The sequence below is a fragment of the Rhinatrema bivittatum genome, chromosome 3, assembly GCF_901001135.1.
Source record: "Rhinatrema bivittatum chromosome 3, aRhiBiv1.1, whole genome shotgun sequence".
Classification (NCBI taxonomy): Eukaryota; Metazoa; Chordata; class Amphibia; order Gymnophiona; family Rhinatrematidae; genus Rhinatrema; species Rhinatrema bivittatum.
In genome coordinates this window covers 268320137-268344021 of record NC_042617.1, presented here as the reverse complement: position 1 = coordinate 268344021, position 23885 = coordinate 268320137, and the positions used below count along the sequence as shown (strand labels likewise).

Here is a 23885-nt window from a genome sequence, read left to right as displayed (position 1 = left end):
TCATAGCAGCGCACCGCTAGTCATTCTTTCGCAGCAGCCTTGGCATGAGAAGTAGGGATCCAGCGACCATACCCGTCCCAAGTGTCACGTTGAGTATTGCCTGGGACCTGACCCGTACCCTCCTATTAACACTAGGAGGCAGTATGAATACTCCTATCTTGGCCCCCATCTCAATACCTGGTACGCAACATATAGAGGCGATGATGGATATATAAGGACATATCTGCATTGCCCATACATAACATTGACTTCCAGGTACCCAAGCCATTTTTTGCCTATGACACCAGCTGCTTCACCAACACCTTGCCATCCACTGTGACCCAGCAAGATGGCCATGCTTTATCTGACCTCCCTCCCCCACCATGTTACCAAACAAGAGGGCACCTGGATTGTTTAAACAGTTGGCCCTATGGCTCGAGTATTCCACCATCAGCATGAGGTAGTTCTGCATTTGCCTTAGGCCTCCTCACTCCCCCCACAGCTGTGACTCCTGGGCAAATTCCAAAAAGCTTCTCAAGAGCACCCAGCAAGGTAGTGTGATGGGAGCTATGCTCATCACTATTTCAATCCACCAGTTTTTCCAGTTATGGGCAGTGGGAGAGATTTTTGCATTTTGAACCCTCCCCTTGAATTAACCCCACCTTTTTGTGGGAGGCTTGTGTGGGATACAAATATCCTCATGAGCATGCTGAGTCAGAGGGGTGGCAATACTGGAAGAGAGAGGGTGTGGAGTTGGTGGAAAATCCCCTGTCTTGACCCTCAGGCATGGAGAAGAGAGGGAGAGAAGTGGTAGTGGAATTTCCTGAACGGTCATAGCCTCCCACCTTGTGGTTTTGACCAGAAGAGGAGGAGTCTGCATTATATTTGAAGAAGAGTTTTGGACTTTCATTTGACCAGCCTGGAAGGTAGGGCGCCCTCTCTGTATCCGGAAAGGCAGATTCATTGATCTTCAAGCCCACGCTGCAATGCAGAAGCAACAGCAAGAAGATTTGATTGTGATAACCATGGACTCTCTTTTTGGATTTTGATACTTCCTATTTTCCTGGTTTATGCTGGAGCTGTCCAGTACCCTACTCTCCAATGGGAAGGGATCATTAAGCCTGGATGGTGGTGCAACAGGGACATGGAAATCACAGTTTTGACTGTTATGATTTTTATGCAGTTTGCTTCCATGCTGGTTGGGACTTTATTTTTTCTTCAAGTAAACTTTCACTTTGAACACCAAAGTGGACTCTGCCCTATTATTTTTGCTTCTGGCACCTGTTTAGTGTTATTTTTCAGTGCTATTGCAGTTACCCCTGTACCTGTTGGCACCCCTTGGAGCAGTGGAGTTTTCTTTAGATATGCCTAGGGCCTTAGAAGTTTATTCCCTTCCCCCCCCCCCCCCCCCCTTGCTGGATGAACACCGGTAAATGTAGCTCCCCTGATGTAGCTAATAACTCAATTAGGGACCCCACTACAGCATATAAAAAATTATTTTTGTAAACTTTATTATAAAATTGTCATTTCTATGGCCAGTTTATTTGATTCTTTATTAAAGGATTAGAGCAGTAAATAGAGCTGGGGAGGAAGAAAGGGAAGGGATCTGGAAATGAGAGAGTATCTCAGAAGAGGGAAACGGGATCTCAGAGTAAGGAAATGATGGGATCTCAGGCGGAGAGGATGGGAAGCAGGGAGGCTAAGGAAAGGGAATGAGAGGGAAAATATGGCTCAGGAATGGTGAAAAATAGGGGAGGATTAGCGATGGGTGTTGGAATAATGGGAGGATTAGGAAAGGGGAACAAAGAGGAGCTGGAAAGAAGGAAGACAGGATGGGGTGATAGAAGGGAAGATCAGGATGGGGTGGAGAAGAAAGGAAAGATTGGGGATGAGGAATGGAGAGAGGTTCTGAGGTTCTTTTTTCTGGGGGTGGGAATTGCTGCTCCCTTGGTTCCAGCCCTGCTACCCCTCACATGCCAGCCCCTGGTCTCTACCCCCTTTCTCTCTGAATTCCTCTCTCCATGCCCAGTTCTTATTGTTCCCCCATCCATCCATCTCCAGCTCATTTTTCACACAACTAACTCCTCTCATCTCTCACTTCCCCAGCCTCTCAATTACACACATCTCCCAGCCCCTTTCCCATAACCACTCTACAACCTATCAAAACCCCATCCTGTTTCACACAGTCTCCCCAGTCACACCCCATCCCCCCTTTTCCTTCTCTTCTCCAGCCTTTTTTTTTTTCACACAATCACCCCCATATTCTTTCTTATCCCTTCCTGGTGCTGGCCACTGCAAGGAGGAGGAGGATAGCAGCAGCAGCACATCCGGCCACATCCTCCTCCTCCTGTCAGGTCCAACTGCTGCTTTCAAGCATGAGGCTGTACAGTGTGCTGCGATTGGAAGCAGCAGTCGGACCCACCCAGCAGAGAAGGGAGGATTCGGACCTATGTGTGCCGCTCTCCTCCTGCCACGTGCCAAAAGAGTGCGCACACAGGCAGCCTGGTGCAAACCATAAAGGGGTTTGGTGGCAACCAGACAATTCTAGACCCAGTTCCTGTGGCAATTATGAGGGTAACTGCAAATTCTGTGGGATCAAATGTTTTGCGGCCCTTCCTGTGCCCATGGATTTGTGGGAGACAAAGTCCCCGACAGTAGGTTAAAAGTTAATATTATGGTCCAGAAAACAAGCAATAATACCTTTATATCAGTTACAAAACTTAATGCAAAGTTTATTTGTATTGCAAAATCTTTGTATCATGCCAGGCAGCCATATTTAGCGCACCTTTGCAAATTACCTCACACAGAATGGAATTTTATTTGTTCATGCAGTATATGTAATCTTTGTGACCTCTCTGCCAGTATATAGCAATCTGGTCCAGAGAAAGTGAGGTAATATGACTCCTAATAATATAACTGCCATTAGGGGTTCAGGGGAACAGCTTAAGGAAGCTCAACAATTGTACCTTGCTACTCAAATTTTTAAACCATACATAATTTTACCACTTAGGTATGTGTACAGAGCAAGAATGACTTTCATTTAAATACATTTAATTATAAAATTGTGGTCTAAAATGGAGTATTGCTTTGTGCTTTTAAATCATTTGATCAGCTTTCCATCATAAATCCACTTGTGATTCCTAGTAGGAAGTAATATAACAGCTATTGCAGTGCTTAAAGAGTCCACCTTGTGTAATTATATCCCAAGAATGGAAATTCTGTTATGTTTATGTTGAGCAAGAATGGGGAATTGCTGCTTGGCACAGTAGTGGAGAGCTATGAACTATGTGCATGGTCTTATCCAGTAATCAGCCTCTGAGGAAATGTGCTAATTTATTTTATGGATTTGTTCCAGCTGGAACAGTTTGAGAGTACCATTGGTTTCAAGCTGCCAAATCATCGGGCTGCAAAGCGATTGTGGAAAGTTTGTGTGGAGCACCACACTTTCTTCAGGTAACTTAATAAAATCTGTTGTCGTCCTTGGGATGATTGAATCTAATGCCGCTCCTTAACACATTGTATTCTTTATCTCACAGCCCTATTTTTGCTCCTCATATTATTGCCAGTTACTTTCCTACATGGTTTTATTTATATTGATGCGGTAATCAAAGAAACAGGCATAACCACCTTGCAAGAGAAATGGAAGAAAATCTAAGGATACAGAAGTTGGTAGAACAAAAGTGGTAGGGTAACAATTTTGTTATTTGTAAGGAAGTTTAATTTATTTTTTTTTTTTTTACATAGGTTGCAGGTTATAGAACTAATTTAATAAAATTGTGACTAGGTTTTGAAAGTTATCAAATGTAGCTTGTTTACAGACCTTTATTTATATGCAACTGACCTAATATAAATTTCATTATGCCACACATTTTACTGCTCTAAATGTTTTTTGACATGGCAATTCCTCTTGCTCCTTTTGGGCTTCCAGCTTAATTGGGACCAGGACCAAGGCTGAGGATTGGGATCTGGCATCATGAACCTTCATTTGCAACTGCCTGTTTAGCCCCCTGTTTTAAATCCCCTCCCGGCTTACTTTATTCCAGTCATTGCAGCATCAGTCCTCTGCCAAGAGCCATGGACCAGTGTTCTGGAAGCATGCCATCATGGGCCCTAAATTTTGTCACTGTTGCCACCATTGCACAGTGACTATGATTTCTTTCCCTGCCCCACCGGCTGTAAACTCTGCTTCTAAAGCATATTCAGGCCCAGCCAATCCGGGAAACAGAAATTGAACCTAGGTCTCTCTGCATGGCAGTGTGCAGCTTTGCTACTGAGCTGCCAGGCCATCCCCATTAATCATTTTAAAATGCAAGTAATGGATCTAGCAGATTGATCAAAGTTTGAAATATGCACTTTTTATGAGGCATCTAAACACCATAATATTTCCTGTAAGACATGCCTCTCTTGGCAGCAAATTACACATATTAGAAGCTATAAAGCAAAATGTATTTTTCCAAGCTGTAGACAATCTTACTCCTTTCTGAGGGTAGATAAAGGGAAGACCTCCCTCCTACAACAAGCAGAATGGTAGTCCTCACATGTGGGTGACATCATCAGATGGAGCCCGGCATAGAAAACTTTGGCAGACTGAGCATGCCCAGCCTGCTGCTATCTGCGTGTCCATGTGAGGTCCCCTTCAGTCTTTTTTTTTCCCGCAATGCAGTAGCCTCATGGTTATGGAGCTCCAAACCCTTGAAAGCATTTTTGCTGATTTTTTTTTCGGGGGGTTTTCTGCGTCGGGTCCCCCTTGGAATTCGGTTCCTCCAGTAGGTACCTGTGGCTTTTTCACGACTCCCGCCTTGGGTTCCCATCAGTCATCGACTGCACACCAGCCTCTTTTGTTTTTTTCCAATGGCATCAGGTTTTCAACGGTGCCCCCAGTGCCCGAGGACCATATCCATCACAGATCCGCATGAGGTGTGTATCCTCTGACTGGGGGCCTTGCACGATGTTCGAGGGTGTCATTTGGGTGATCAAATGACCTCCAAAGAATGTCATACGCGCCTAGATAAAATGGAGAAGCTTTTTGGTTCTCCAAAACCCTCCACTTTGGCATCTGTGTCCTCCATGCCTAAGGACCGTGGGGAGCCATCTCCATCGCTCCCCCTGGCGGTCCCTCTCTCCAGTACCCCGAAGGATCATGGAGAGGAAGATCGATCCTTGGTGGTCTCTCCCCTCCCCCTAACCTCAGGGAAAGACCAGGCCGAGCACCAGAAACCCAGGAAGCATAGACACGGGTCACCATCCCAACACGATTCTGGATAAGCAGCAGTGGCTGCCGAACCACCTTTGAAGTGGCACTGGCCACCGGAGGCCCCATCCTCCGGTGCCCCTGGTGGCCCGAGGCATTCCCCACTGGCAACTGTGCTGGGCGCCATGCCTCCTCATGATTCTTCCGAGGATGTGCCGGCGACAGCTTGGCCCCCTCCATCAGTCCTTACTACCCAGGACTTTCAGGAGGAGTTGGACTCCAGGGTCTAATCGGCAGTGCTCAAGTGCTCTGCTGGAGCATCTGGACGTCGTCCTTGGTGTCCTACCGACGCAACCGGTGCCCAAGAGGCCTCCGATGCCTCCTTAGCCACGGACGCCCTCCACTGGAGTGATTCCGATTCCCAGGTCCTCTGAGGATGCCCATGCCCGCGGTTCCCCGGGCTGCCACCGGTTCCTCCCGATGGACCCCCCCAATGCCTGGGGGGTCCATCGATGCCTTCCGGTGCCCTTGGGACCCAGGCCTACTGTCCCTCCTGGTCTTGCCCTCGGCGTCCAGACCCTAGCGAGGAGGAGAGTCCCTATGACCCATGGGGCGATGATTCCTCTGACGTGTCCTCCGAGTTCTCCAACCCCCTCTTGAAGCCTTCCCCTCTGGAGGAGCGCATCGCTTTCCACCCGAGGACCTGTCTTTCACCAGCTTTGTGAGGGCCATGGCAGAGGCCATTCCTTTCCAGCTCCTATCTGAGGAGGATACCCGTCATAAGATGCTGGAGGTCCTCCAGTTCATCGACGCAGCAAAAGAGGTCATGGTGGTGCCAGTCCATGACATCTTTAAAGAGCTCCTCCTCCGCACGTGGGAACACCCAGTGTCTGTTGCCCCGGTGAACAGGAAAGCTGATACGACTTATCTGGTTCAATAGGCCGTCTGCTTTGAATGGTGGCAGTTACCTCACCAGTCTGTAGTGGTGGAGTCTGCGCTTAAGAAATCCAGACGGTCCCGGACACGTGCTTCTGCCCCTGTGGGGTGTGAGCACAGGAAGCTTGATGGCATAGGGAGGAAAATGTTCCAAGAGGTTATGCTAGTGGCCTGTATTGTGGCCTACCAGCTGTACTTGGCCCAATACGACCGCAGCCTATGGAAGCAGGTCCAGGAGTTTGCGGAGGGCCTTACCCAGCAACAGCAGGTGCGCATGGGTATCGCATTTTATAACATGCGCATGCCAACGTGTGCATATTATAAAAGGTGCGTGTGCCGGGAACCGCGCGCGCTCTTTTTAAAATCTACCTTTAAGAATATTGCAGTTTCAGTACACACCCATAAAAAGTCTTGAGCATATTAATTCAGCAGATTCACTTTGGATATTTCAACATGATAACATGAAATTGTTCTGGATGGCAGTTTAGCCACATCAACTTTGGAAGACGTATAAAGCCCATTAAATATTAGAACCCTGCTATTAGACTGTTCTGTTCAAAATCAACTTTGTGATTGTATTGATTGCATTTTATGTATGTATTTATGTATATCGCTTAGGCCTTTTGTGTTAAGCGATTAATACATTCTATTAAATGAAAATAAAAATAAAGGGTCTCCTGGAATGTACATGTTGGCATCCTGAAGACTACGAGGCCTTGTGAGCTGATGTCAGGAAGAATGCCAGGGACTTCCTCCTCTCTGAACTATGACTTGTAGACATGCCAGCACTTTCCTCTTCAAACATGCTGGTGGAGTCTTCATCCGATCCTAAAGGCAATGGCTCATTTAATCAGGACTCCAATGATAGAGAAAGTGAACAGGGAGATAGTTCTGGTTGACTCTGAGAACCAACAGCCTGGTCTATCACCTCTGACTCTGCTGCAATAGACTATGAAGAACCCCTGATTAAGGGTTCTGTTGATGAATTCAACTCTATAGGCAAAATCAGGACTCCAGTCTTTGGTATTGCTGTAGTGGAATAAAAGAGCCAGGCTACATAGCAAGGATACATAATCTCAGGGGTTACGGCATAGGATAGTGCGAAAGCAGATCATATAGCAGACCTTAGAGTTTGGAGTCTGTGAGGTCAGTTTATGAAGTAGAAAATATTTCCTGTTGAGGAGTCCATTCCTTCAATCTTGTCCTTCTGCCAGCGGAGATTGTCAGAAGATAGAGACTGGCTCTGGCTTGCTGCAAGAGACACAGGCAGGAAGCTCTCTTGCAATTCTCTGATTAGATACTTTCCTCCAAGGATTCAGATTGTAAATTTTCTGCTGTGGGAAGCCTCTTTCACTTGGAAGTGAACTTAGTTATGAAGAGATCTGGCATCCCTTCCTCTTATAGTGAGGCATCTCTTTGAGTCTTGTTGAAGTCAGTCTCCTTGGTGGTCTTGGGTGAATTTAAAGGAAATGATAGCGTTGCGCCCAGTACGCTACTTTTTTGGAGGATAGTGTCTCACTGCTGGTCCGAATTGGGCTTTCCTAACTTATGAGGATGAGACATTCAGGCGATGTAGGCTGGGACAGGGATTCCCACTTCAAGTCTGTTATAGGTCACCTTGGAGATGTTTGTAAGTGACCAGTTTCTTCTCGGATATGTCTTTGGTCTATTAAGGTGTCTGCTAAAGCACAGTGGTTTTTAAGGCATCAATTTCAGGAACAATCATGGAGAGGAGCACCTTGGCCTACTCCAGAAAGAATTTGCAGGTCTTAGTAATGCTGCTTAATGAGGGTCTAGGCAAAATCAAAATCTGTCTTTCCAGAAGATAAGTGCAGTGCCCTTGTCCTCATTGCATCCCTGCTATGAGCACTTTGGAATGGGTGAAGGTGGGGAGACTATGCCTTGAATGCAGGAGTTCTGAAAGCTATCATGGCTTCCTCCTGCCCAGACTGGGTGAAGCTTTGATACATCCCACTTGTCTGGCATTAATGATAAGTAAGATGAAATTTAAACTTGCCTGTTAATTTCCTTTCTTTTAATCCTGCCATACCAATCCAGTACCTACCCAAGGAAACTGTAACATCAAAGGCTCTTAGTCTGATAAGGTCAGAAATCTAACAGCAAGTATGTTGCCCACATTGAAGGCAGCTGACCTAATTGTAAGCTTGGTGTAGGGATTCTTATTCCTGGGGTAAATAACCATAGAGAGAAATTTTTATGGCTGCATCAAGTTTTGGTTGTAATGGTGATTTGAAAACCAAATCAAGCAATTACCATCAGATACTAAAGAGTTGAAGGCAGCACCAGACCTTTATAGGTATTTATTTATTTATTTTATTTATTTAAGGTTTTTCTATACCGGCATTCATGAAAGCATTCACATCATGCCGGTTTACATGAAACAGGGGTGTGAAGAAACAACCAAGAACATAAATAAACGTGAAGAAGAGATGCAGTTACAATTAACAGGGGCTGATAACTGGGAGGTGAAAATAGAAAGAGAAAGAGGAGGTTAATTATATACAATAGTACAGTATATATACACAATCCGAAATATACAGTGGCTGAGTGGAGTCTTTAATGGTGGGCGTGTTAAGTGGAGTTCGGGAAGGCTTGCCTAAACAGCCATGTCTTGTCTTTTCCTAAAAGTTAGTAGGCATGGCTCATTTCTGAGATCTGGTAGGATGGTGTTCCATAATTGTGGGCCTGCTGTGGAGAAGGCTCGGTGTCTTAAGGTACTGTGGTTAGTGGTTTTGGTAGGTGGAACAAAGAGGCATCCTTTGTAAGCTTCTCTGGTCGGTCTTGTGGATATGTGTGAACGTATAGGAATTTGTAGGTCAATTGTGGTGTGTTGGTGAATGATTTTGTATATTAAGGTGATAGATTTGTAAATTACTCTGAAATGAATTGGTAACCAGTGGAGGTCTTTTAGGACTGGGGAGATATGGTCTCTCTTCCTGGTGTTAGTTAGTAGTCTGGCTGCTGCGTTTTGGACCATTTGTAGCGGTTTGGTGTAGGAGGAGGGGAGGCCAAGTAACGTAGAGTTACAATAGTCTAATTTGGAGAATATGAGAGCTTGGAGGATGGTTCTGAAGTCTTTGGTGTGGAAGAGGGGTCTTATCCTTTTTAAAACATGCAGCTTATAGAAGCAGTCTTTGGTTGTTTTGTTTATGTGGGCTTTGAAGTTAAGTTTATTGTCGATTATAACACCTAGATCTCTTACTTGAGTAGTTTGTAGGTTGGTTGGAAGACAAGTTGAAGGATTGTTGTTCTCAGGAGAAATGAGTAATAGTTCTGTTTTATTGGAGTTAAGTACCAGATTTAGGCTGTTGAGGAGGTTTTTGATTTCTTGATGACAGGACTCCCAGAAATCGAGTGTTTTTGAGTATGATTCTTTGATGGGGATCAGTATTTGTATGTCGTCTGCATAAAGAAAGTGATTTAAGTTGAGGTTGGTGAGGAGTTGACAAAGAGGCATGAGGTAAATATTAAAGAGTGTAGGGGATAAAGAGGAGCCTTGAGGGACTCCAATGGTCGAGTCGAAACGTGATGACTCTTTGTTTTGGATTTTAACTTTATAACCTCTGTTAGTGAGAAATGATTTGAACCAGGAGAGCGCCAATCCAGAAATTCCTATTGTAGATAATTGGTTTAAGAGTATAGAATGATTGACGGTATCAAAGGCTGCTGAAAGATCTAGAAGGACCAATATGAAGGATTGGCCTTTGTCTATGCCAAGAATAGTGAGGTCTGTGAGGGAGGTGAGGAGGGATTCTGTACCTAGGTTCTTGCGGAATCCATATTGCGAGGCGGATAGCAGTTTGTTATCTTCAATGTAGTCTGATAGTTGGGAATTCACCAGCCTTTCCATAATCTTGGCAATGAAAGGAAGATTGGCTATAGGTCGGTAATTGTTGGGGTCATTTGGTTCCAAGTTTGGTTTTTTTAAGAGTGGTTTGAGTGAGGCCTGTTTGAGGTCTTCAGGGAAGGAACCTTGGGAGAGTGAACAGTTGATGATGTCTGCCAGTGTTTTGGATATGGTGTCTGGGATTGCAAGAAGAAGTTTGGTAGGAATATGGTCCGCTGGGTGCGAAGAAGGTTTCATTCTTCTAAGGATAGTTTGGATTTCGGCAGCTGTGGTAGGTTCAAAGAATTCAAGGCGATTATTTTTGATGGGAGGCAGTAGCGATGCGGGAAGGGGGGCGATTTTGGAAGGAAGTTGGGTAAGAAGATTTGTGATTTTATTTTGAAAAAATAGTGCAAGTTCTTCAGCTTTAGATTGAGCTTGGTTACTAGGGCACTCTGGTGAGGGTATTTGGGTGAGGGTGGATACATAGTTGAATAGGGCTTTGGCGTCAAAGACCAAGTTGTGAATTTTGGAAGCATAAAAGTCTCTTTTTGATTTGTAGGTGGAGGCCTTGTACTGATGAAGCGTGAATTTGTAAGTTGAGAGTGTGTTGGCGTTTGGGATTTTTCTCCAGTTGGATTCCTTTTGTCTTAAATTTTGTTTGAGCCTTCTGAGTTCGTTAGTGAACCATGGTTGTTTTTTGGAGGAGTTTGGGTGGGATTTTTTAGTTGTTAGAGGGCAGAGTTTGTTGGCTATGTTTTCTGTGATTGCATTCCAGGAGCGTAGGGCCGTGTTGGGATCTGAGAGGACTATATCGGTGAGGTGATTGGTTAATTGTTTGGTGAGGTCATCAGAGTGGCAAGATTTCCTGTAGAGAAAGGAAGGTGAGGGGGTATTAGGGGCACTAGAATTTTCCAGCTGAAATGATGTGGAGATCATGGAATGATCTGACCAAGGTACCTTCAAATTTTTTGGTGGGGAGGACGATTTTATGCCTTTGTTGATAAAGATCAGGTCCAGCATATGACCTGCTTTATGTGTAGGACTGTTGACCTTTTGGGTGAAGCCCATCGCTGAGAGGGCTAGGAGCAGTGTTTGGCAGCTTGGTGAAGGAGAAGGGTTGTCCATATGGAGATTGAAATCTCCTAATATTATTGCAGGAGTGTCTAGGTTGATGAGTGTAGTAGTTATTTCGATGAAGGGTGAGACATCAGATTCTAATAGGCCTGGGGGGGCATAGATGAGGAGGATTTGAAGTTGGTGTGATGTGAAGAAGCCGATTTCAAGCTTGGTGTCGGAGTGGACCGGATGGTGTGAGAACCTGAGGTCTTTTTTTGTTGCAAGGAGGATTCCTCCTCCTCTCTTTTTCAGTCTGGGAAGAGAGAATATGTCGTAAGTTTGCGTCGGTAGTTGGTTTATTATTGCGGTGTCTGAGGGTTTCAGCCAGGTTTCAGTTATTGCGCAGATGTCCGGCTTAGTGTCATTGAGGTAGTTGTTGAGGATTAGTGATTTTTTGGTTAAGGATTGCGCATTGAATAGCGATAGGGTAAATAGGGTAAGTCCTAAGAGCTGGGTTATCGGAGTGATTAGGATTGGTGTGAGAGATTTTAGGTTACGATGGTATGTTTGACTGGTTGATGTTCTTTTCTGAGTGAGGCAGTGATGTAGGATTGGGATTGGGAAAGTAGGATGCATATTGGAAGCTTGATTTGTATTGAATGTAGGCATCATTTGCGAGGATGGTGTAGTTGTCTGAGGAGTTAGTTTGTCTTAGTCAGGCGTTGTTGCGTGGATGCTGGAGTCCTGAAAGGTTGTCTGCGTGTGGAGTTGTCTGAGAAGCTGTCTGAGTCAGGCCTTGTTGAGTGGATGAGTCAGTTGTTGAGTCAGGCCTTGTTGAGTGGAAGCTGGAGTCCTGAAAGGTTGTCTGCGTGTGGAGTTGTCTGAGAAGCTGTCTGAGTCAGGCGTTGTTGAGTGGATGAGTCAGTTGTTGAGTCAGGCCTTGTTGAGTGGAAGCTGGAGTCCTGAAAGTTGTCTGCGTGTGGAGTTGTCTGAGAAGCTGTCTGAGTCAGGCCTTGTTGAGTGGAAGGTGGAGTCCTGAAGGTTGTCTGTGTGTGGAGTTGTCTGAGAAGCTGTCTGAGTCAGGCCTTGTTGAGTGGATGAGTCAGTTGTTGAGTCAGGCGTTGTTGAGTGTATGCTGGAGTCCTGAAAGGTTGTCTGCGTGTGGAGTTGTCTGAGAAGCTGTCTGAGTCGGGCGTTGTTTAGTGGATGCTGGGTTTGTGATTGTCTGCGTCATCGGTTGTGGAGTGGGTATTTTTGCATTGTAGAAGGGGTGACCCACGTGGCCCGTCGGGGTTTGGGTGAGTGTAAAGAATTCTGGAGAGAGTCTTACCCAGTTTCCTAGGGATGGCTGCGGCTCTTTCTCTCGGCAGGTCGTCCTTCGGTGTTATTGTCGCGTGAGAGGCCGGAGGTCAGTCGGGCATAAAGGTCTTATGTCGTGACACATGTGAATGCGTAGGCCCTGGGCCTCGGGGCAGGCCCCTTAGGTCGCGCTCCTTCGTGCGCGCGACGCCTGGCGTGCGACGCCGCCGTGAGGATTTTTTATTTAAAGGGCTTCTAGCTGCCCTCTGATAGGTAGAGTGCCCTCTGATAGGTAGAGTGCCCTCTGATAGGTAGAGTGCCCTCTGATAGGTAGAGTGAAGAGGGCTTCTAGCTGCCCTCTGATAGGTAGAGTGAAGTAAGCTTTGAGCTTTTTTATTCTGTCTCCATCTGCTGTCAGGAGGACATAACCATTTATCTGGTATGGTGGGGCTAAAGGAAAGGAAATGAGCAGGTAAGTTTAAATTTCACTATAAGTACTGAACTCATTACAGTGGTATTTAACTATTTAGCACACAGTGGCCATGCTAAATTTAATGCATCGATTTTATTTTAGTATAGCTTTGTTACCAAGCCTTACTGTGTGTGGTATTCCACTTAGAAAGCACTTTAAAAATAGCAATGTGTGTACTAAGTGCAGTTTATTATATAGCCCCCTTTGTGTTCCATAGTGAAGGTGCTGAATTTGCTAACGGAAGGCGAGTAGTGAACTCTTATGGAAGGGATTAATTTATTACGTTTGTTATCTTATATATGATTTAAATGAGTCCTGTACTACAGCAATGTCTGCCATGTGATTAACCATCTTGAGACTTGGTACAGAGTTAAGGAAAAATTCCTTTTAAGAAAAACCTAAAAATTTCTGCTGTCAGCACTTACTTTTGCATGTCGTTTTGTAGTTGGTGCTTGTCCAAGAGGAAGAAGATAAAGAATGTCTGGAGTCTGTTTATCTTTCACTGATTAGTCTAAATCACCTGTTTCTTTTCAAACAAAGGAGATGTAGCTGCAAGTGTAGATACAGATTTTTACCCAGTTTCCAATAAGAAATGTTTCTGCTAAACTGTGACAAAAGAATGCATTTGAATTTACTTCAGATTTCATTTTAATCAGAAATGGTTTTTGAATTCTAATCATTTGATACTAAATATTTAATACTCATATTTCTACGTCTGTCTCATAAAAAATAAAGTTTAGTAATTATATGCTGATTTCTACGACATAATCTTACTAAACATTTTAGCCCTGTTTGCAATATAAAGCAAATTACACAGTTTAGTCTCAGTTCTCATGAGTGAAATATGATTGTTTAAACTGTCATATTATACTTTTGCACTTTTTTCCCTAAAGACAAGCATTCACAAATGTCATGCACACAGATGAGCTTTCCTGAGAAGACTCAAAGGCCCCTCTGAACCTGTGTGGCAACTACCATGCTCCCACATGGTGTGCCTCAGTTCATCCTTTTTCTGGTAGCACGCATGGTCATTTTCCCCGAGTTCCAGTCTACTTCCCACACAGTAGTTTTCAGCAGGTTGGGTTTTTTCTTGTTTCCAGATTCCCTTCATAAGCATGTTGTGCCTTACTGTCTTTTATTTTTTCCTTGTAATTCTCAGGTTTCTCAGTAGTTCTGAAGTATTTTCTTTTTCATTGGCCCTTTTGTGTTGGTGGCTTCTGACTTGCCTACTGTCCATGGCTTCTGTTTTTTTGATAAAAATTTCCTTCTTTTTTCATTTTGCATCTGATTTTCTTAAGCTAGCAGAGATGATGATCAGCAATGTCAAAAAGTGCCCAGAGTAAGGTCAGAAATGACCATCAGCAATCATCATTTATTTATTATTTATTTAGGCAATTTTATATACCAACATTCATATTGATTTCATGTCTGTTTACAATAAAAAAAAATTTCAGCATTCATAAGACCTACTGTAAGCATCTAAGAGTGGATCATGGTGAGTAGCATCTGCTCTTGGCTGTCACTGAGGGGCCATTTTTATGCTTCTAATCTCATCCAGCAGATGAGCTTAGAAGCATAAAGGCCATGGAACCACACTGGCCATGAGAGTTTGAGCTGCCAAGGAAGGCTTTGATCCACCTTGGCACTGAAGCCTGTGGTTAGGCCCAGAGAACAAAACAAGTCTTCTCCCAGTTTGTGCTAAGCAACAGCCTCTAAGCACTTGAGCATACTGCCGATGGCCCATGTAAAGAGTCAGTTCATTGGTATTGATCTTATTTGATACGTGGTTTAGAGATCAGGGGATTCTGGTGGCTATACTACCACACCCCAAACGACTGCACATAAGGGAAACTCCACCTCTCACTTGGCTTGCTCACTGCATAGGTCTCCAGAGGTAGAGCTTCGAACTTTTGAGACACCTCAAGACACCCTGAAGGAATTCTGTCCTCTTGCTGAGTTCCTTCAAATTTTTGAATCAACAGCTTTCTAGGAGGAGCTGTGCAAGTAAGAAGTGGAGGTACTTCCCCAACATTTGAAAACAGGCAGGAGGAAACGGGGTGCTGGTCTTGATGGACCTTTCTGTCTGGCACAGTATGTCATTTCTTATGTGTTTTTCCCTAGTTACTGATATGCAGCGGTTGCACCATAGAGTGATAGAGGCAGTATAATATCCTTACTTTTATTTTCTATTCGTTAACCTATCTACTTTTTTGACCGAATATGTGTGGAGAATTTTAAAGTATTATCCATGGTGACTCCTAAGATCCTTTCACTGGGTAGTGACACCTAATATGGAACCCAGCATTGTGTACCTATAATTTGGATGATTATTTCCTATATGCTTCACTTTTGTATTTGTCCACATTAAATTTCATCTACCATTTAGTTGCCCAATCCCCAGTCTTGCAAGGTTCTTTTGCAAATCCTCACAATTGGCTCATGATCTAACAACTATAAATTGTTATCTGTGTCATCTGTGAATTAGGTCATCTCACATTTCACTCCCTTTTCCAGATCATTTATGAATATATTAAAAAGCACCAGTCCCAGTACAGAGAGATCCCTGAGGCACTCCACTATTTACCAGTGCATGCATCTCCTGCATATTCCTCATGGATATCCTGAAAACCAGATCTATTTGTTGCCAGTCCTTGGATACCATAGCTGATTTGAATGAGAAATTAGGTTACTAGTAATAAGTCATTAGTTTTATTTTCTAGTTCTTTCACCTGTCCCAGGGATTTGTTATTCTCTAGTTTGTTAGTTTGCTCTATTACATCTTCCTGGTTCACAGTAAATTGATTCAGTTCCTCTGAATCATCTCTTCAACATATTCCTAAATAAATACTGAAGCAAAGAATTAATTTAGTTTTTCTGCTATGGCCTTGTGTTCTCTGAATGCCCCTTTTACCCATCGGTTATCTAGGGGTCCAGCCAACTCCCCCACAGCCTTCTCTCCTTGAAAATACTTGAAAGAATTTTTTCTCTCCAGCAAACTTCTTTTCAAATTCTTTGGCTTGCCTTATTAATACTTTTACACTTAACTTTTCAGTTCTTATGCTCTTTTCTATTTCCTTCATTTGGATCCACTTTCCAGTTTTTGAAAGTGAAGACTTGAGAAAGAACTCGGATAAAAAATGTTACACTAAAGCACAAATTAAGAATGTAAATGACAGCATGCACAAAAGAGAGGTGAGAGAGATGAGCAGTGTGGCACACTTGTCAGGAAGCACAGAAACCACACAAGCCTTTCCACAGCAGAAAAGAGGAGTGCACCCAAAGCACAGAAAAGAAACAATGCCACAGCACAGAGAGATGCAACAGAGGGTCAGAAGAAGGGAGCATTCACTCTAGAAAAGGTGGATCAAGTGACACAAGCACAAGACAGGAGAGCACAATAGATGTCACAGCAGCATGTCAGACAGAGACACCACATGTTATGTTTTAGGGTCCTATGTATATAGGCATGTGGAGAAATTATAGGTTGGTGCAGGGGGAGGCAAAAGGTTATAAGCTAATATCATATGGGAGGGATGGGCAGGAAAGGCAAAGAAGGGAAGTCACTAGAGTTTTGGTGATGGCAGATGAGCATGAGAAGCATCTGCATTAGGGAGCAGGGTACGAGGTGCATAACCATAGTGGAAGAGGAACATCATAGGGTGAAGAATTGGATGCCAAACCTATTGCAGGGGAGAGTGAGTATGTCACAGGTGTTGAGGTATAGGGTGATGAGCAATGCATGAGGAGGAGTATCGTCAGTGGGTGAGAGGGACAATGAATAGCACTCCCACCTTCAAAGCTCTAAAACGTTTAATAATCTGCATAACTTCTGTACTTACTGATATATATTTCTTCACCCTTTTCGTTCTGTCAGGCTTATGTCACCTGAACAGCCTCCAAAGGCCAAGTTCCTGACTCTGGGTTCCAAATTTCGCTATAGTGGTCGCACTCTGGCACAATCACGGCAAGCTAGCACGCTCATAGATAGACCTGCTCCATATTTTGAGCGCACTTCAAGCAAACGAGTTTCCAGGAGCCTTGATGGAGGTAAGAAATTTCTAAAGGCAAAAAGGATATATCAGTGAAACTAGATGTGAAATGTCCCTGTGTAGTTGCTTGGCTCTTATATTGTGACTTGGAGATGGGATGGATTTCAGTTTCCATAAATAAAGATGTGTGATTTTACAACCTGTAGCAATGATATGTACTTGGTGTTTGCTTTGTTTGTGAGTAAGCAGCAAGAGAAGTTTATAGAGAATGTTTGTACAGTCTGAGTTATTTTTATGGTTTAGTCAGAGTAAAGTGACCAAGAGCCCCCAAAGAAGAGACCACTTTACGTGGATATCTATATAATATGGACATTAAATTCTAACCTCAGTTTTACCTCCTGTTATATCTATAATTAAAGAATAGAAATGTCTGCACCTTACTTTTTCTGTAAATAAGCAATTTGCAGGCTGTCCTTATCTCTTTTCTACATTGAAACCTACTGAGCATTAGGCTGCAACCAGAAGGATAAGGAAATGCAAGAAGAAATTCTTGCATTTACAGAATGTAGTCAGCATCCCAAGAGAGGTCCTAGATGGATTATAAACATCATCATGCAGTAAAAGGAATCATTACAATTTCCTTATAAGAATTAGTCTTTCAGGTTGCCAGTTTCATAGTAAACTAGATATGGATAGTGAGTCTGAATTGCATTCACCTTTGTATGGCTTCTTTTTTTTTTTTTTTTATGCAACATGGTAAAAAAAAAAAAAACAGTTTGTCAAGCATATCTTTTTTTAGTTTCTTTAGAAATATTGAAAACAAGATAATAGGATTATTCTCATTAGCATATAGACCATCATCTCAGTATGTATTTCAGCAATTAGTGTTTCTGCAGAGTAGCATGATTATAAATGTACTTTGAGCATAGTGCTTGGTATATCCACTTCTAAATTGTGGATATGCAGTTATTTAAAAGAATATGATCTCCCCTGCTAAAAAAAAAAAAAAAGAAAAATTGTTAGCAGTGAATTGGCTGGTAGAAGCAGATAGCTATTTAAGGTAGTTTATTAACATCATATACTGCTTGCTGGTATCAGTGCATGCAGGGCATCAAGTTTGGTTTAAATAGAAACATAGAAACATAGAAATGACGGCAGAAGAAGACCGAATGGCCCATCCAGTCTGCCCAGCAAGCCTCACACATTTTTTCTCTCATTCTTATCTGTTACTCTTAGCTCCTTGTTCTATTCCCCTTCCACCCCCACCATTAATGTAGAGAGCAGTGATGGAGCTGCATGCAAGTGAAATATCTAGCTTGATTAGTTAGGGGTAGTAGGGGCAGTAACCGCCGCGATAAGCAAGCTACACCCATGCTTATTTGTTTTACCTAGACTATGTTGTACAGCTCTTGTTGGTTTTTTTTTTCTTCTCCCCTGCTGTAGAAGCAGAGAGCCATGCTGGATATGCATTGAAAGTGAAGTATCAGGCACATCTGTCTGCTACATTTATTCTTTGCCTTTGTTGCCATCTGCTGGCCAGTGTTTAAGTATATGTTTATGCAAAAAAATAAATTGAAGAAACAGGATTTTTTATTTTTGACTTTTATGTTTTCTAGGCACTAAGGTTCTCTTACTAACTAACCCTACAGCCTGTTTCAGTCAGGGATCTTGAAATTCCTCTGTTAAATATTTTATTTAATAATACATTATTATAAACTTGTATTCTCATCACACAAGAACACACAAGAGAAATTCCAGTAATATAATGGAAGAATGTAAAATTCATTTTCATTCTCTTTTACCCGACACACTCTTAAGGAGAATGCTACAGAAGAACAGTTTTGTTTAAACTATTCAGCCTATTCTAATTCATCAAAAACATTTTCTAAGCACAAGCAGGATACATCATCCATACAAGTGGGCGATGTCAACTGACAGCACCAACATGGACAGTCTCATAGAAAGTTCTGGAAAAACTTTTCTCCTAGGACAAGCAGGATGGTAGTCCTCACAAATGGGTTACATCATCAGATGGAGCCTGGCACTTAAAAACTTTTGTCAAAGTTTCTAGAAGCTTTGACTGGCACACTGAGCATGCCCAGCATGGCATTATCTGAGTGTCCATGCGAAGTCCCCCTTCAGTCTTTTTTTCCACTGTGCAGTTGCCTCGCGGTATGTGGAGCTCTAGTTTGTGATCTTTTTCTAGCTTTAAGCAATTTTTCTCCCATTCTTTGCAGGTCCCCCTTCCCCCGGACGGTATCCCTTCAGTGCGGTAGGTTATTTTTACCGTTCTACCTTTTTCGCGGTCAAGTCCTGGCAGCTTGCTTCTCTGTGACCATTGACCACTCGCCAGCTTGTTTTTATGGTGTCCAGTTTTCACTGATGCCCCCAGTGCCCACAGATCATGTCCATCACGGACTCTGCTTGGGGGCATCGCATGACGTCCAAGGGTGTCAGCTGTGTGATCAGATGATCTCCAAGGGCCATCATGCTCATCTCTACATACCAGTGCCAGAGCCTGCACCATCTCTGTTATCGCCCCTGCTCGAGCGTCTAGACATCCTACACGGCACCCTTCAGACGCAGCCAGTGTCCGGGGCACCATCAGTTCCTCATCGGTTACCCATCGGCCACCATTACCCTCCTCAGGAGTGATTCCCATCATCGTGTCTTCCAAGAAGGAAGATGTGCACCGACCGCTGGTGCAGTCCGGTGCTTTGGTCCCGAGGTTACAGTTCCATGATTCTGTGCCCGGGCCATTGGACCTCCCGCGGCCATCGGCTGCTTCCTTGCCACCAATGCCATCAGTGCCCTCGGGTCCCTTGGTGCCTAGACCGAAAAGTCTGGTCAGGCCTCACCCATGCAGCACCCGGGGCACCTAAGTGAGGAGGAGGGCCCGTACGATCCATGAGGAGATGTCTCTTCCAAGTCTTCTTCTGAAGACTTTTGACCTCCTCTCGGAATCTTTGCCACCAGAGGAAAGGCGTCTGTCTGCCCTGGAGGACCTCTTCTTTGTGAGGTTTGTGAAGGCCATAGCCAAAGCCATTCCCTTCCAACTCTTAACTGAAGAGGATGCATGACATAGGATGCTGGACGCTCTCCATTTTGTCGATGCACCTAAGGAGATAGTGGCTGTGTCTATCCATGACATCTTCAAGGATCTTCTCCTTAGGATGTGGGGAACACCCAGTATCAATTTTTCCGGTGAACTGGAAGGCTGACGCCACTTACCTAGTACAGCAGGCCTTGGGTTTTTGAGAAACGCCATCTCTCCCATCATTCTGTGGTGGTGGAGTCAGCTCTCAAAAAGGCCAAGCATTCCTGCACCCATTCCTCCGCTGCCCCTGGGGTGAGAACATCGGGAGCTGGATGCCTTAGATAGAAAGATGGTTCAGGGCGCAATGCTCATCGTCCATATTGCCTTCTATCAGTTATACATGAACCCAGTACAACCAGAACCTGTGGGAACAGGTCCAAGAGCTTGCAGAATGTCTGCCACAGCAGCAATAGGAGTCATTCTCTGCTGTTGTTCAACAAGGCCTAGAAGTCGGGGAAACACGAGGTGAGATCCACCTACGATGTTTTTGAAACAGCAGCATGGGTGGCCGCCATGGGCATCTGCGCCTGTAGGTCATGCTTCCGACTTTCGTCCAGAGTTCCAAGAGAAGTTGGCTGACCTCCCTTGTACAGGGGGAAATCTCTTTGGGGATAAGGTTCAGGGACGCAGTGGCCCAGCTGAAGGATCACCATGAGACCCTTCAACAGCTATCCACTAGTGCTTCTGACCCACCCTCCTCTGGCAGGAAATCTTTCCGACCAGGTTCCAAGAAAGCCTTTTATCGGCAGCAGAAGTATTATCCTCCAGCCACCCAGACTCGCACATTCCCGGCTGGTTCTAGAAGTCACTCCCATCAATAGCAAACTCCCAGGACCCAGCCTTCCCCCCAGCAAGCCCCTGCTATGGGTTTTGACTGGAGGCGAGGGAGCATTAGTCAGTGCATCGTACCCCTGGCACACGATCCCCTAATGGAGGGCAGGCTTCTTGGTTTCGCCCACTGCTGGCCACTCATCACATGGGTCCACACCATTGTTCACCAGGGGTATCATCTGAACTTCAGAGAAGTCCTGACAAGACTTTCCCCCATGTCCATTGTGGGATTTGTCCATCCTACAGGATAGACTTTTAACGGAACCCGTTCCCCATCAGCAAGGGTGGGGGTTTTACTTTGAGGTATTTCCTGATACCCAAGAGAATGGGGGGCTTACGTCCCATTCTCGATCTCAGGGCCTTGAACAAATTCCTCCACAAGGAAAAATTCAAGATGGTCTTTCTGGGCACTCTGATACTGCTCCTCAGGAGAGGAGACTGGCTCTGTTTCCTCAATCTCAGACACCTATGCTCACATTGCATCCTCCTCAGGCACAGGAAGTACCTCCGCTTCATGGTGGGGCAAGTTTACTACCAGTACAGAGAACTGCTGTTTGGCTTGGTGTCAGCACCTCAAGTCTTCAAGTGCCTGGTAGTGGTTTCAGTGCACCTCAGTCATCGGGGGTGCATGTTTTCCCCTACCTGATGACTGGTTAGTCAAAAGCAACTCCTGCATAGGAGCTTTGAGAGCTTTGACCCTTACCATACAGGTGTTGCACTTTCTGGGGTTTGTCATCAACTACCCGAAGTCCAACCTCTGCCTGTCCCCCAGCTGGACTTCATAGGAGCCAGGCTGGACACGACCCAGGCGAGGGCGTTTTTCCCCACAATCAGTCTCTCGCCCTGTCCTTGCTGGCGGCATTGGTTGGCAATAGTCAGGAAACTGCTCGTCTTTGGCTTTGATTGCTGAGCCACATGGCAGCTTCTGTCCATGTCACCCCTTTGGCCCACCGCTACATGTGCAGGGCACAGTGGCAGCATGCATCCCAGAACCTCGGGGCTCAAGTCTCCATCATGCAACCCCTAAGGATTTTCCTGTCCTGGTGGGAGAATCCGATCTGGAACAGGGGGTTCTTTTCCAACTTACGTTACCTGAAGTAGTCCTTATCACTAATGCCTCCCCCCACAGCTGGGGGGGGGGGGGTGCATGTGGACGGCCTGCACACACAAGGTTTCTGGACAGCTCAGGAAGCTCGGTACCAGATAAACTTCCTGGTGCTTCAGTCGATCCGCTATGCTCGTTGAGCGTTTCGGCTGTCCCACGGGATCATACCTCCTCTATCAGGAGGCAGTGCAAATCGGGGCTTGGGCTCTGTCTCAGGATATATCCTTAGAGCAACTTACCTGGCTGGGGTTTTCAGTGTACTAGCGGATTACCTCAGCTGCTCTTTCCAGCCACACGTGTGATCATTAAAACCGGCAGCAGCCTGGATTTTCTACTTGTGGGGACCTCCGGATGTAGATCTCTTCGCCTCTCCCTACTATTGCAAGGTGAGCAACTTTTGCTCCCTCTTCAGGATGGATGGACGCTCAGCCTCAGATGCCTTTGCCCTCCATTGGGGCACAGGTCTCCTCTATGCTTATCCTCTTATTCCACTTCTCATGAGGCCTCTCCTGAAGCTCCAATGGGACCAAGGGACCATGATTCTACTGGCGCTGTACTGGCCCAGGCATCTGATTTCTTCCTCCAAGATCTGTCGATAAGGACTCCCGTCAGCTTGGGGTCTGCACCCGACCTGATAATCAGGACTGGGGCATGCCACACCATCCCAGTCTCTGGGCGTTGGCCTTGACAGCTTGAATGTTGAACGCCTAGACCTTCAGCCCCTGAACCTGTCAGATAATGTGTCCCAGATGCTGATGGCCTCCAGAAAACCTTCCACCAGGAAGTCTTACCAGTTGAAGTGAAAGAGGTTCTCAGCCTGGTGTGGGGAACAGGACTTAGATCTGTTCACGTGCCCAGTGCCGAGATTTCTGGATTACGTGTGACACCTTTCCGAGGCTGGACTCAAAAACACCTCAGTCATGGTTCATTTGATTACTGTCAATGCTTACCATATTGGGGTAGCTGGCGCATCCATCTCTGTTCAGCCCATAGGTCGCTTTATGCGGGGCTTGATTCAGCTAAAGCCCCCTCTGTGGCCCCTTGATGTCTCCTGGGATCTCAACATTGTCTTGGCATGGCTTATGCATCCGCCTTTTGAACCTATGCGCTTCTGTGATTTGAAATTCCTCACCTGGAAAGTCCTTTTCCTGGTGGTGGTTACTTCAGCTCGTAGGATAAGCGAGCTTCAGGCCTACAAAAAATTCTTTCATGATTGTGTGGTCTTGCGTATGCATCTTAAGGTCCTGTCGAAGGTCGTGACTGAGTTTCACATCAATCAGTCCATTGTGTTGCCCACCTTTTTTCTGAGGCCTTATTCCCACAAAGGAGAATGGCTCTACATAAATTGGATTGCAAGCAGGCTCTGGCCTTCTATTTATTCTATTGTGTGGACTGCCTATGGCTCATCAGGCCATAGGCAGTCCACACAACTGTTCATATCATTCGACAAGAACAGAATGGGGGTTGCAGTGGGCAAACAGGCCTTATCAAACTGGTTAGTAGACTGCATCTCATTCTGCTATACACAATCAGGTCTCATTCTAGACGGCAGACTTAAAGCCTACTCTGTGAGGGCTATGGCGGTGTTGGTGGCCCACTTACGGTTGGTTCCCGTTGCTGAAATCTGCAGGGCTGCAACGTGGCACTCCGGACACAAGTTTGCTGCCCATTACTGCTTGGACAAGGATGGTCGGCAAGACGGTAGATTCGGCCATTCTGTCCTACGCAATCTCTTCCAGACTTAAACCCAACACTTCCTACCAGAGGCCCCTGGAAGATGAAGCCAAGCTGTTTCCCCACCATCCAACAGAACCTCGGTAGGGTTTGTGCCCGTTGGCACCTTGTTCGGTACCTGTCCTGGGTTGTTTGCAGCAATAGCCTGGAGCTTGGTATTCACCCATCTGTGAGGACTACCATCCTGATTGTCCTAGGAGAAAGCGCAGTTGTTTACCTATAACAGGTGTACTCCTAGGACAGTGGGATGTTAGTCCTCAGGAAACTTGCCCGCCACCTTCGTTTTGTTCTTTTTTTGGGTGGTTTTTTTCGCTCATTTTTTCTCTGTTATGAGACTGAAGGGGAC

General features: G+C 45.1%; 1 protein-coding gene across 13 annotated transcripts in view; it reads left to right on the top strand.

Annotated features, from left to right (window-relative positions):
- EPB41L2 (erythrocyte membrane protein band 4.1 like 2) overlaps nucleotides 1–23885 on the top strand; it is a 647115-nt gene that overhangs the window by 438233 nt on the left and 184997 nt on the right. For all 13 annotated transcript variants that reach the window (XM_029594566.1, XM_029594576.1, XM_029594575.1 and 10 more), the window contains 2 exons: nucleotides 3335–3432; nucleotides 16658–16830. In XM_029594566.1, coding sequence (XP_029450426.1) covers nucleotides 3335–3432; nucleotides 16658–16830 — 271 coding nt within the window. The remainder of the gene's footprint in view (nucleotides 1–3334; nucleotides 3433–16657; nucleotides 16831–23885) is intronic.